This window comes from Cimex lectularius, unplaced genomic scaffold (assembly GCF_000648675.2).
Source record: "Cimex lectularius strain Harlan isolate CLEC.00 unplaced genomic scaffold, Clec_2.1 scaffold212, whole genome shotgun sequence".
Taxonomy (NCBI): Eukaryota; Metazoa; Arthropoda; class Insecta; order Hemiptera; family Cimicidae; genus Cimex; species Cimex lectularius.
In genome coordinates, this window is record NW_019392965.1 from 7,686 (window position 1) to 21,002 (window position 13,317).

The 13,317-nt window shown below is 35.9% G+C and overlaps 1 protein-coding gene across 1 annotated transcript in view; it reads left to right on the top strand.

Annotated features, from left to right (window-relative positions):
• Positions 1–7,795: 7,795 nt before the first annotated feature.
• Positions 7,796–13,317, top strand: part of LOC106664686 (NADPH oxidase 5) — a 108,642-nt gene continuing 103,120 nt past the window's right edge. Inside the window, exons 1-2 of the mRNA XM_024229511.1 lie at positions 7,796–7,801; positions 9,384–9,478. Coding sequence (XP_024085279.1) covers positions 7,796–7,801; positions 9,384–9,478 — 101 coding nt within the window. The remainder of the gene's footprint in view (positions 7,802–9,383; positions 9,479–13,317) is intronic.

Genomic DNA, 13,317 nt, shown 5'->3' on the forward strand with positions numbered 1-13,317 from the left:
TTGACTTTTTTACCTCAACTAAAAACCTTAATTAATTGTAATATATTAATTGGTCAAGCAGACCACGAAATTAGTGAATTTAAAGATCGAAACGTTGGCACGATAAAGAAAATGTTTTCTAAAACCTACGTCACACCAGACCGCATCTCACGATCCCCAAATGATCATTTAAAACTACGGTGGCTCCTTAATTTTCAATTGTTTGAAAAGTTCTACCCTGTATGAATGTATTTACTAGCGTGAATGATATGAAGATTTTAAGGGTACGACTCCTGCCTGACTCCCAATGTTGTTTTCACTTGACAATTCTATTAGTTAGATACATTACATATTAAATCTGCTAGCTAACACTGTACGAATAAAAATGTGAATGGCAGGTTACAATTATGAGCGGGATATTCGAAAATTTAAAGAACGTATTGTCTTGAACACTTCTCTTGATACTTTCAAAACAATAATCACGGTCTAACATTTACTTATTTTGCATCAAAGTTACCTACAGTTGGGTAATATTATGCCTTCTTTTCAGTCTGGTTCTTGGATTAAGTAAAGATTAGAAAACTGATCGGAAATTATATTCTTCCGAAAGCATCTATGAATGTGTGGTCTGGCTGACATGCATAATACGTGTTAATTGATTGAAACATGTAATGTCACCGGGCCTATGTTGACAATACAAAACTTCAAAGTGAAACATTATCTTATTTTATTCTAAATCAATGTAAAACTATGGAAAAATTGTGTTGATTTTTTGTCACATGACATGTTTGAAAACCGGTAGTTTTCACTGGTGCACATTCCGACAACATTGATCTTCAATGATCCAACATCATTATTTTTTTCTAGTCAAACCAGATATGCAAAATTGATTTAAAATATCATTCAAATTTTTGAAATATTAACCAGTGAAAGAAAAGTAAAGGAAAAGGTGACATAGTTTAAATGACATACGATTCGATCCAAACCGTCGTTGCGACATAACAGACGATGATGAACTACATACAGCTCCTGGTTCATTAAACAGAATCTGATCCGAACGTGTATTGATGAAAAGTAATATCGCCCAATGGAATATGCAAATTGCACATTTAACGGGCAATATGATCTCGAGAGAGAGAGCCTCCTGTGCACGATAAATACCCAAAGAATAAATGCATAAATCAAGCCTGATATGATTGATGCAGTTTAACTGAAACCCAATAAAACATTCATTCGTTATATTTTTTTTTATTAATAACAGGAAAACCTCAACATAAAACACTTTCTCATGAGATTAAACCATTCCCAGATCAAATAAACATTCTCAAATGTCACAAGTTAATAAATGAAGAATTTCTATGTATGTTTTGCCGAAAGATAAGAATCCTGCGTTTCAAAATGCTTCAGAGGCGCCAAAAGCTTTTAAAGATTTCGTTGGCGACATCTGAATTATAATAAATGGTATTTCATCAACACTAAATTATGCAGTTATGCAAACCTTCGGACAGTCAGACATAAAGGCATTCGATGATTTTGCCTCCAAACTAGTCTGTGAATAACTAAATTTCTCAATGGCCCTAGGAGAACACAACGTTACCGGGTGGGTTCCAGGACGTGATGGTGTAAAATGAAATGAACAGACTAACCTATCAACGTTTTTCTCTTTCAGGCAATATCATCAGTTTGTTTCTACTGAAACACTCAACTTTGCCAGTTCCTTCCATGTGGTCATTGATAACAGTCCCCAAAATCCAGAAATAGGCTGTAATATGGTTCTTACCATGGATCAACAATGGAACAGCAGGTGTAAAGGGTTTAAACTTTAGCATAAGCCTTGGACTTGCTCCTTGGTCTTCCAAGCAAAGGTCCATGCAATCCAATTATGTTCAAAAGAGGCTTTAAAGAAAAAAATTAAAGTTGGATCTAGGCATATACTTGCTAAGTTATTATAACGGTCAAGCTGCTATAACGAGACTAGATAAAATCGCCAGGCTTTTCCCTTCAAATTAGTCAAAAATTAATCTTTTTAATATCAAAACAACCCTTTATAACTTCAAATTAAGCTTTTTTTTCATTTGAATATTTTTAACTCCAAATTAACTCATTTTAATTTCAAGTTAACCTATTCTTCAAGAAGTTAAAATTATTTTTTAACATATATTTTTTTCTAATTTTAAATCTAAAATAATTGGGCTCCTGTAAATCTTAAAAAAATTAAATTAAATTAAATATGTAAATAAATTGCAATTAATATTTAAAATTGAAAACAGATAGAAAAATTGAAACAAAGGTTCTTCTATAAATACAAGATTTTGTAAATATTATAAAATAATTTATGTTTTACAAACCATCTGAAAATTAAATACATTTAAAATTAAAAGTGATATAAAATTAACTATACAAACAAATGGTTCTATTAATATTAAATCAATATTTTTGTTAAATATAAAATATTTATATTTTAGGATAAACTTATTATCTTTAAAAAATCTAGAATTATCTAGCATTTCTAGAAAATCTAGAATAATCATTTTGTATACATTCTTTACACTTAATTGTATAAAACTTTTAGTTTTAATTGTAATTCTTATAAAGTCTTATATGAGTCCAATTATTTTAAAATTAAATAAATGTCGCTTTAACCTAAGGGTTAATTTTAAATTAAAACTGTTAATTTGAAGTTAAAAAGGTATAATTTTATATTGAAAAAGGTTAATTTGAATTTAAAAGTGTTATTTTCGACAAAAGTGTTGTTAAAATGTTCTAATCCTACGAAATTTTAAGCTTCTGGAGATGTTAAATTTAGAATCAATTTGAAGTTATCAAGCGTTTATTTGATGAGAAGAATATTAATTTGAATTTAAAAATGGTGATTTTGACGTTAAGAAGGGTCAATATGAAGTTAACAAGAGTTAATTTGAAAGTAAAAAGGCTTCATTTTACGGAAAAATTAATTGGAATTAAAAATTAAAAATATATAAAAATATAAAAATAAAGGAACCTTCTTTTAATTAAAAAATTGAATAATTGAATATAAAATTATTGGTGTATAAAATAATTTTTAAAATTTTCATAAAAATCTCCAATTAATAGATGAACCATTGTTTTTTTAATTAATTTAATTTAAATTAATTTTATATGCATAATTTTTAATTTAAATTGTAATTTATTTTATACGTTTGCATGGTTTATTTGTTAATCCTCTATATGTGTCTAGAATCTCATGAACTCTTTATTTTTATATTTAATTGTATATGATTTGAAAGTTTAATTATAATTAATTTTCATATGGTATTATAAGAGTTCAATTTTTTATATTTAAACAAAAATCGCATATAATCAGGAATTTTACCATACATGTTTATTTTTCATTTCCATCTCGTGAGTCGTTTTTAAAGAAGTCGTGCTTGACAGCTTGGTCATTTCAGCCCCGAAGCACTAGCAATATACCGCTACACACTCCATACACAATCACGCTAATAAATACATTCATACCTATATACATTGATCGCACTGATACTGTTTGGTATATGGAGTACTCGATATTCCTCTATCTACTTGTTCCCTATAATAAACTAATCAAAATTGGGGTCGATGGGGTATTTTTATAAAATTCCGCCACCGGCCCAAGTCATACACACAACCTGAGAGGCGATGGAGAAGCCACTTCACCATCCGCCCCTCCCCATTCACAGCAGTAAATACATTCACTCATGCAAGACACAGAAACACAAAACATATAAATTAACTTCTATATACAATAAAAAAAACTCCATTAAAAAGCGGAATAGGGGACCCTGAAACTCGCTGCTGTGTCCGAGAACCCTCTTTAAATCTGGCGTCACGCCTACTCGCGCCCTGTAGGGAGCCGAGGTACGACACGCTTCGACTATGTGGGACACATCGAGCAACTTTTCGCTGCACAACGGACAACTGCGGGGGGATTGGCCCACCGCAAGGGCCCATGTGTCAACCGCGTATGGCCTATTCTTAATCTGGTAAGAACTATTCCTTCTTTAATGCTCGGGGGGCCATTTGCAGGTCTTGCGCTTAACAAGAAGAAGCCTATCGGATGACCCAGCCCACTGACGGTGCCATTTATCCCTATCATCATTTTTCAAGCTCGTTTAGCGTCAGAGGGCCTGATCGCGATGGTCCGGTATGGAGGGTGGGACGTCCCAGGTTTCGCCGCCGCGTCTGCGCGTTCGTTACCCTCCAGGCCGACGAGTCCAGGGACCCAGACAACAACTACCGTTCTTCCGAGGCAATCCATTCCGGCATATCTTTCTCGCAAGAGCGCTCAGAGAGTAGGTACACAAGAGAAAAGCTGAACTCTCCTCGGTCTGTACCGCTTCGAGAGCGTGCCAAACCGCGTACAATTCTGCCGTGTATAAGCTGCAGTGAGGAGGCAACGCACACGCCACACCATCGTCGGTCCTCGACCCGTCTGTAAAAACGAGACGAAAACCGGCGTATTAAAAATAGTTAATTTGAAATTTAAAATGTAAATTTGCAGTTAGAAAAGGTTAATTTGAACTAAAAACATTAATTTGCTGTTTAACAAGGTTTATCACAGAACAAAGTGTGGCCTTTCCTCGAGCTTGAAAGAGGTTTTGCAACACAGCAATGACAACAGCAAGAAAGTAATCAAATATCTGAAGCAAATAAATGCATATGGTCGCCTTTAATGCTTCTCCACACGTGGTTTCATTTTCCCTTCCTGACTGAGTGTATTTATTGGCGAGAATGTGTGAGTGTATGGGTGGGTAGTGGTCGGAATATCGAGTACCCCACAGACCCACCAAACTAGGATAGATATCTCTTTGTGTGTTTTTGGTAGAATGAATGTATTTATTGGCGCGAAAGTGAGTGTGTATGGGTGGGTTGTGCAGGAATATCGAGTACTCCACAGACCCACCGATTCAGATTAGTATTAGGCTATAATATCTTTTAGAGTAAATGGGCGGAGGCACTGTTGTAATATTAAACGCGCCAGTGGCTCCGCATTTTTTAATTTGTAAATACAGAATGATTGGTTACTGTTTGAGTGAATGTATTTATTAGTGCGATAGTAGTGTATGCATGGGTGGGTCTATGGTGGAATATCAAGTACCCCATAAACCCACCAACTAAGTTAACGTTTTAGATTAAGTGTAATTTTAATTGTACATAATGTATGGATGTATTTATTAGCGTGAACGAGGGCGGGTCTTCAGAGGAATATCGAGCACTCTGAAATCCGCCTATAGGCTAGGCTAGGATTGAATGTTAGTGAATGAGATAGTCTCAGAGCCTTTTCACCACGTGTGGGAGGTCTAAAAATGTAGAAATAACGTCCCAGAACACAACCAGAAAGATCGCCAGACTTCCTACAGAAAAGCTAATTAAAAAAAAAGTAAATAAATTTATAAAACGTGAGGTGGAAGAAATTTCCCCGGCCCGGGGAAAAAAAAAAAAAAATACAACATCCAAATGAAATTCGCAGAGCAAACACGTGTCATGATTCGATGATTCTCATATTCCATGTAGGAAAAGAACAACGATTTCCTGTTCTACCGCGATGTCACTTCGCAGTCCCTTGGCTCTTTATAAGGATAGTAAAGATTCGTACCGTTGCATAATTGCGAGCCCTGTCCCATATTTATCCGTACAAACGACCAATTAAATCCGGTCAGAAGTTAATAAATGAGAGACGCGTCCGCCGCTGAGAAATCGGCAACGGAAATCTCACATTTTGTATCGTTTATAATTACAAATATAGATTGTTTCCTCGGTTAGGCGCAACTGGCCTTCCAAATATGGCATCAACTATATGTTTTCAAACGTAGAACAAGTTCGTAATTAAATACTCTCACCGAAGCCCGTGTTGAAAATCTCGAAGCGATTTCTTGACACGAAGAATTTCAATTTAATTCTAAATCAATTGCATTTTTCTCACACTGAATCGTTTTCATTTCCTGAACCTGATTTAAAAAATTGACTGCCTGACGCAAATCATTTGTTTTTATTTTTGTTTTTAGAAATTCAAGCCTTTTCCACATTCAATATTTTATGCTGGTTATAAAAAAAAGAACTGACCATATTTTACACCCTTTTAATTTAACTGTACCCTGTAATAAACAACAATAAATTAATAGCCCTCGCTGGACATACATATTTCATTTATTTTACACAATCAGAAAGCCTTTTATTTAATTTGTTTGCTAATAATTTTTCCCGGATGAAGAACACCTTTGAATGTTAAAAACGGGAGCTTTTAAGAAATGTTTGGGATATGGTATAAAGCCCTAAGGTTAATGAAAACTTTTAGACAATAATGGAGAATGCACGATACAGAGCGCGGTTTCCAAGGTCGTTATAGGTCATCCTAGTTACCTAACCTGACAAGTTTCCAGAAAAATGAGATTCTCTTCAGTAATGTATACAAAACCAAAAGACAAAATTGAAAACCAATACCAGATACCACCATATTCAAAAAAATAATAAACAACATTCAAGATTCATGATCATGATGGTATGTTAAGGACCTTGCAAAGACTATACTCTAAAAACAGAGATTTATCGCAAAAAGAGATAGTAGACTGTTGAAGATAATCATAACGATACGGTCTCATAAAAATCGAAGGTTTTATGGAAGGTTCAATCATTATAAGAACTCGAACCTGTATCGTCACATCTTAACTCCTATTTTGGCAAGATGCCTTTCTGTTTAAGGATGAATAATGGGCAATAAAAAGAACAGTTATTTTAATAGTTGGCCTAGGAAGTCTAGAAATCGTTTGTAAGAGTATGTTCTGACAAGCAGGAGTTACTGGTCTTTAATTAGCTGCCAATCGGCTGGAGGTTTTACAATGTACCCATATAAACCGAGTGGGTGATGGTGATGAAAGGGCAGAGATCACGTTAATTATGACTTTCAAATCCGGTTCAGCTCAGCTATGCATCCGGCTTAATGAAATAATTGAAGTGCGTCCGTAGAAGTATTCATTTAATAGGATATTCTGTGAAAATATTTTTAAAATGTAATAAGATGTGATTTTTGTACTGATAAATTGCGTGATACAGTTTAAATATTTCAATAATGATGCGCCTTTTACTCGACCGGTTTAGAAATTTATAATGACCTCTAAATAACTTTGTTAAAAAATTAATTCCCTAAAAATAATCTACCGTGACACCACAGCTCATTGGCCGGATTCAACTTTGGCCCTTGGACTAATAGTCCTCGCTTCAAAGTGAATGTATTCCAGGACATAACCACGCAATAAAGTTCATTATAAGACTATTAACAAAAACCTAACGGTGGAATTAAACATATTAGGAGTGATATGAAAAGGAATGGAGCCTGCATACTACAAACTCCGGAGGCATGTCAACTCGGAGCAGCAGAAACAAGGTTGTGCAGACCTGTCCAGGAAGTAAGAGAAACAGTAGAAAATTTCCTCTGTTGGTGCGAACGTAGGCTGCTCTTACTACAGAGAGAATGCATTTTTAAGCGTGACTGGTTAAGTGCGTATCGATCCAGTTGAATTCATTCATCCGTATGCTCGTTTTGGTACCAGGTAGGCAACCGATGAGGCCAATAAAATGGCCAATGAAAGTTCACCTAGAACATCTATCCGTTCCGTTTCCTTCGCGGCATATCCAAAAACGTAGATCAATTGATTAAGAATATCAGCCTCTGGTTCAATGGTATTGTATTCCAGGACAGACACTTGTTAAAAAGTTTACCAAACGACCATCGTAGGAACGGTAGAACAATTAAACCTAGTTCGAGTTAGGGCTGCTGGCGTGACACTGCAGACTCCGGTGGCATATGGAGGTAAGCTTATAAAGATATTTCCAGGAAAAAAAGAAGCAGCAGAAAATTTCCTCTGCTGGTCCGAACGCAGGCTGGGATTCATACTCTTGGAAGAGGAGAAGCATCAAAGATGTGTGAATGTATTTATACGCGTGGATGGTTAAGTGTATGTTGTTATTAATATTAAAACTTCTGTCGCTTTCCAGGTTTTAATTGTTTAAAAGACAATTAATTAAGGTTTTTAGTTGAGATGAAAAAAAGCTAATGGCACGAGAGGCATTCGAACCCACGACCTTCTGCTAGATACGCCGCTGCTCTACCACCTGAGCTATCGTGACCTCGATCCACTCGGCAACTCCCCATCTCATCGTGGGTTCGAATCCCTCTCGTGCCATTAGCTTTTTTTCATCTCAACTAAAAACCTTAATTAATTGTCATGTATTAATTCGTCAAGCGGACCACGAAAGTAGTGAATTAATTATTAAAAAATGAAGTACACTTCACTAAAGCTCTCCGTCGCCATTTCAATTGTCGTCGAGAATCCAAACCGATTACACGACATTTGAAAAATGGCAAAAGGAGGGAAAACTCATAAGGTGGGGTTGAGATGGGGAGTTGATGTCCGAGTGGATCGAGGTCACGATAGCTCAGGTGGTAGAACAGCGGCGTATCTAGCCGAAGGTCCTGGGTTCGAATCCCTCTCGTGCCATTAGCTTTTTTTCATCTCAACTAAAAACCTTAATTAATTGTCCTGTATTAATTGGTCAAGCGGACCACGAAAGTAGTGAATTAATTGTTTAAAAGGTTCGTAACCGGTGTGATTGCATTTATTAGCGTGAATGATGGGCGTCGAGGTTACGAACACTCCGTCTGTCTTTCAGCTGTGGTTTGTACATAACTTTTATATTAGTAGGGGGTGGGTCCTCAGTGATATTTCTGGTACTTTGAGTCTCGAAATATTGAACCATAGAGCTATGTGTGGTAAATGTTAAATATTAGTTACGACTCAAACTTCTTAAGTACCATTCATTGGATATTCTTGCAACACCTGAGTTAGAAAATATAGAAAGAGACATGACTAGAATAATAGAGCCGGAAATTTTTTTATTCATTTAAAGCAAATCTTTCTGTGAGATGAAGCGCACCAGTTGGATCAAATGTAGCTTAACTCAGAGTTTCGTTTTTCTCAAATTCTCAGCTAAATTTTATCAAGCATCGTTAACAACTTTGAAACTCCCAACTGATTTTCATTGCCAAAATACCGCCCTATTAATGTTTTATGAGAAGGAAAATATAAATAAAAAATTGGGTGGGCGGAGTGGTTAGAACAACGTTACGAATAAGCGCCACGTTAGGGGTCCTGGGTTCGATTCCCGGAACCATACCTTATGGATTTTTAATTTGAATAATATGAAGAAAGTATTGTAAGGTAATTTTAACACTGGTTCAAGACACCCAACGGATAATTATGCCGTAGGCCCTCCTGTATGACAGGAATTACTTATACTGCTTTGTCGCTAAAGATTGGACAATTATAAAAAAAATATATTGTTAATTTGCCAAATTGACCTGGTATTAATTTCTATTTTTTGATAACTTACAGGAGTTGCTGTCCCGATTGTTCCAGTTGTTTGATTTGGACCGGGACAACCAATTGGTGCAGGAGGACTGGATTGAATTCTTGAAAGAACGACTAACGTGAGTGTAATAACTTTGTACCGTTTTCATATCTAACAAAATATCTTCTGTTATTTATGCCTGCTAGAATACAAAATACAATTTGTTTAATTAGAAAAAATACAAAGATAAGAAGTTAACCTCTAAGCCAGCTGGACGTTTTTTTCTTTATGACTGAATTTGAATAAATTTGTAATAGATTTCGTGTTTTTAATCTACATCGCAATTGTTAATATGTTAATATAAGAATTTACGAAATATACAGATGCCAAGGATAAAAATTTCTAGGTTCATACCTTATTTCTATTTGATATTATGGACCCAGAGACAGAAAGAAAGAAAGAAAAACAAAAAATCTCATATTAGTGAGGGATCTAGTGTAGCAAAACCTGACAAACCCGTCAATAAAGCTTCTTCCTACCGTCCAACCAGCTTACTTTCTCTCTTCTCAAAAACATTTGAGAAGATCCTTCTCAGACGATTGATCCCTACAATACACCCCCCAACTTTCAACCAGATCACCAGTTCGGCTTTTGTTCTTAACATTCCACAACCTTGTGGACCACATATCGTCACCCCTTCTTGATGTGACTCAAACGTTTGATCGCGTGTGCCTGAGGGTCTCCAGTGCAAATGAAAACATTTCCTTTCAAATAGCTTGAATCTAATTTTTCGCTTCTAACTAACGATTCTTCTGCCAAGGATCTGACTATAAATATTGCCCTGTGGGAGCAGGAGTGCCACAGGGCAACGTGCCCGGACCAATCTTGTAAGTCATCTTTACCTCAGATATATTGAATACACCCTCCAATCTTCTAGGTTCCTTTGCCTACTACTGAGCAGTGCCATCCTCAGATCCTGATCCCACATTGCTTCGGAGGAGCTCCAGGCCACGTGTTGAGAATAGCCGACCGGAGTAAATTCTGACGTCTTATGATAAATGGAAGCAGATGCACCCATAGTACATTTACCCTTCGAAAAACCCATCATATAATATTCCTTAATAATACTCCTAACCCAAATACTATATCCGCTACCTCGGGTTCTATCTCGACTCATGTAGAAACTCGAACCGACATACACGAACTAAAAGTCAATAATTAAACAGACGCTTCTGACTACTATACAAATTATATCAAGAACAACACGCATATCAACATCAACAATAAAACCTAAAATTTTACAAGACACTACTGAAATCGATTCGGACCTACGGATTAGAACTATGGGGCACCGCTAAACCTTCCAAAATCCAAAGAATATAGTCCTTCCAATCCAAAGTCCTCAGAACCATTGTCAACCCTGACCTCCAAATACAATTTGTAAAAACCCTAATCCCCAACAAATTTTCCACATTCCATAAAAACCTATCCTCACACCATAACCATGTAGCCTTAACCATGGCCAACATTTCAGCGGAGATGGCCCCGGGGACCTCTTTACTTAAATATTCAAAAGCTTGGAGAGCAACAACGGTTGTTGACTCCACTCAGTATATATCTAAACGATAAAATCTTTATGTATCTCATTATATAATGTATATTATTTGTACAGATGGTAAATACATTAATAAAAATTAAATAAATTGATAAGCTAAGTTCTATTAAGCTTTGTCATTTTATAGCATAAGGTACTTTTTTATTAGATCCAATACAGTTCGTGGTCCGATTGACCAATTAACTTTTTTCAATTAATTAATCTTTATGAAAGGTGTGGTGATTAGTGACCGTTAATCGATAATTATTCAGAAATCGTGAGATGCGGTCTGGTGTGATGTAGGTTTCAGAAAAACATTTTCTTTATCGTGCCAACGTTTCGATCTTTATTGAGATCATCTTCAGTGTCGGGTTGAGAGTGCCAGTGAGATATTGCTGTTTTATTTATATACGTTGGATTTTGAAGGAGTGGGGAAGGAAGTCGGGATAGAAAGACATTTTTATATGAGGGGTCGGTAACGGTTCTTTCAGGATTATAAAGACGGGGATAATTAGGGAAAGGAAAGCCGAATTGTTGAAGAATTAGATTATGTAGAAATGTTTGATGTGTGGAATGTGATGATTGTTTTATACGTTATATTATATGTTTTGTGTGATGTGATCATGATATATGTGTTATCGATATTTGATTAATGATATTGGCGTAGCTGCGACTGAGTTTACACGTGTCTGTTCTGTAATCGATGCTGTGTTTATCTCTGTTGATATAAACCATTTCTAAGAAATTACGTTTAGGTTTGTTTTGTTCTGTATGTAATATTTTGGGATTTTTGAAGTCGAAATTGTGTTGGTGTTCAAAATGGTGGGTAGCGAGTGCTGTCGGATTTTGCTTGGGTTTTTTGCAATCATAGATATATTGTTTTACTCTCTTGTCCAGATATTGGGATGTAAGACCGATGTAAGTTGCCGGACAGTTGAACAGTTGATTTTGTAGATTACGTCAGATTTATTTGTTATTGGTGTGGGATCTTTAATTTTGGAAAAAAGTGTTTGGATTGTTTTATAATTTTTGAAAGCTATTTTGAAGTTATCGGACCAGAGAAATGTGTTTAATTTATGTGATAGGCCTTGAATAAATGGCATGGAAATGTATGCTGGTTTGTTTGTTTTTGACAGACTTAATGTAGTATTATCAGTAATAGTGGATGGTGGGGCGTCGGTGGCCGCAAGGTTTAGTCGTTGACACGGCGCTCATCACTGTAAGGTAAAGGTCCCGGGTTCGAATCCAGCGGCCCTGCATTCGAACCCGATATACTTACAAATGGGCTTTTTTTCAAAAACACCGGCACCCTGAGGGTTTATATGACCTCTGCTGTTGCGAACCCTCGTTAAAATAAAAAAAATATAAAAAAATAGTGGATGGTGTTAGTGTTGAGTTGTAGTTGTTGATTATTCTGTTAATAATGTGTTTAGGGTAGAGATTGTTATGTAGGATCTGTTTGTATATCTTTATGTTCTTGTGGTAAAATGATTCATGGCTTAGGGTAATCATTCTGTGAAGTAACCCTTTGGCCGTGTTTATTATTGTATGAAGAGGATGGTGAGATGTAAAGTTGAGGTAGCGATCTGTGTTTCTTGGTTTTTGATACCAATCTGTGATTAATGTGCGATAAAGAAAATGTTTTTCTGAAACCTACATCATACCAGACCGCATCTCACGATTTCTGAATAATTTATGAGAGGTATTGGTTGAAAAAGTTAGTGTCACGAACGGGATTCGAACTCACGAACTTAGGTTAAATACGCCTCTGCTCTCTGCTCTAGCGCTTGAGCTATCGTGACTTCGAACCGTTCGGACACTAATTTCCCATCTCAACCTCACCTCTCGAATTTTCCCTCCTTTTGCCATTTTTCAAATGTCGTGTAATCTATTGGATTCTCGGCGACAAATGAAATGTCCACGGAGAGCTTTCGTGAAGACATACTTCAGTTTAATTATTAAATCCATTACAGTTCGTGGTCCGATTGACCAATTAACTTTTTACAATTAATTAATCTTTATGAAAGGTATTGGTTGAGATAAAAAAGTCAGTGACACGAGCGGGATTCGAACCCACGACCGTCGGCTAAATACTACTTGAGCTAGCCTGACTTCTTTATCTCAACCAATACTTTTCATAAAGATTAATCTAATTGAAAAAATACTTTTTTGTACTAAAATTATTTCGAAGCTGTTTAACAATTTACTAAACGCCAATTGAGTGAGCCTTCAACCACGGGGGTTTATTTTTAAATGAGAAATAAATCTATGAAAAAAACGATATGTGATCTAATGACCGACGTATCGGATTTTATGAAAGCTCAAGTCTCGGCTTATCGGTCCAAGATCTCCCACTAGATCATTTCTCCTTTTGGAAGAAAGCT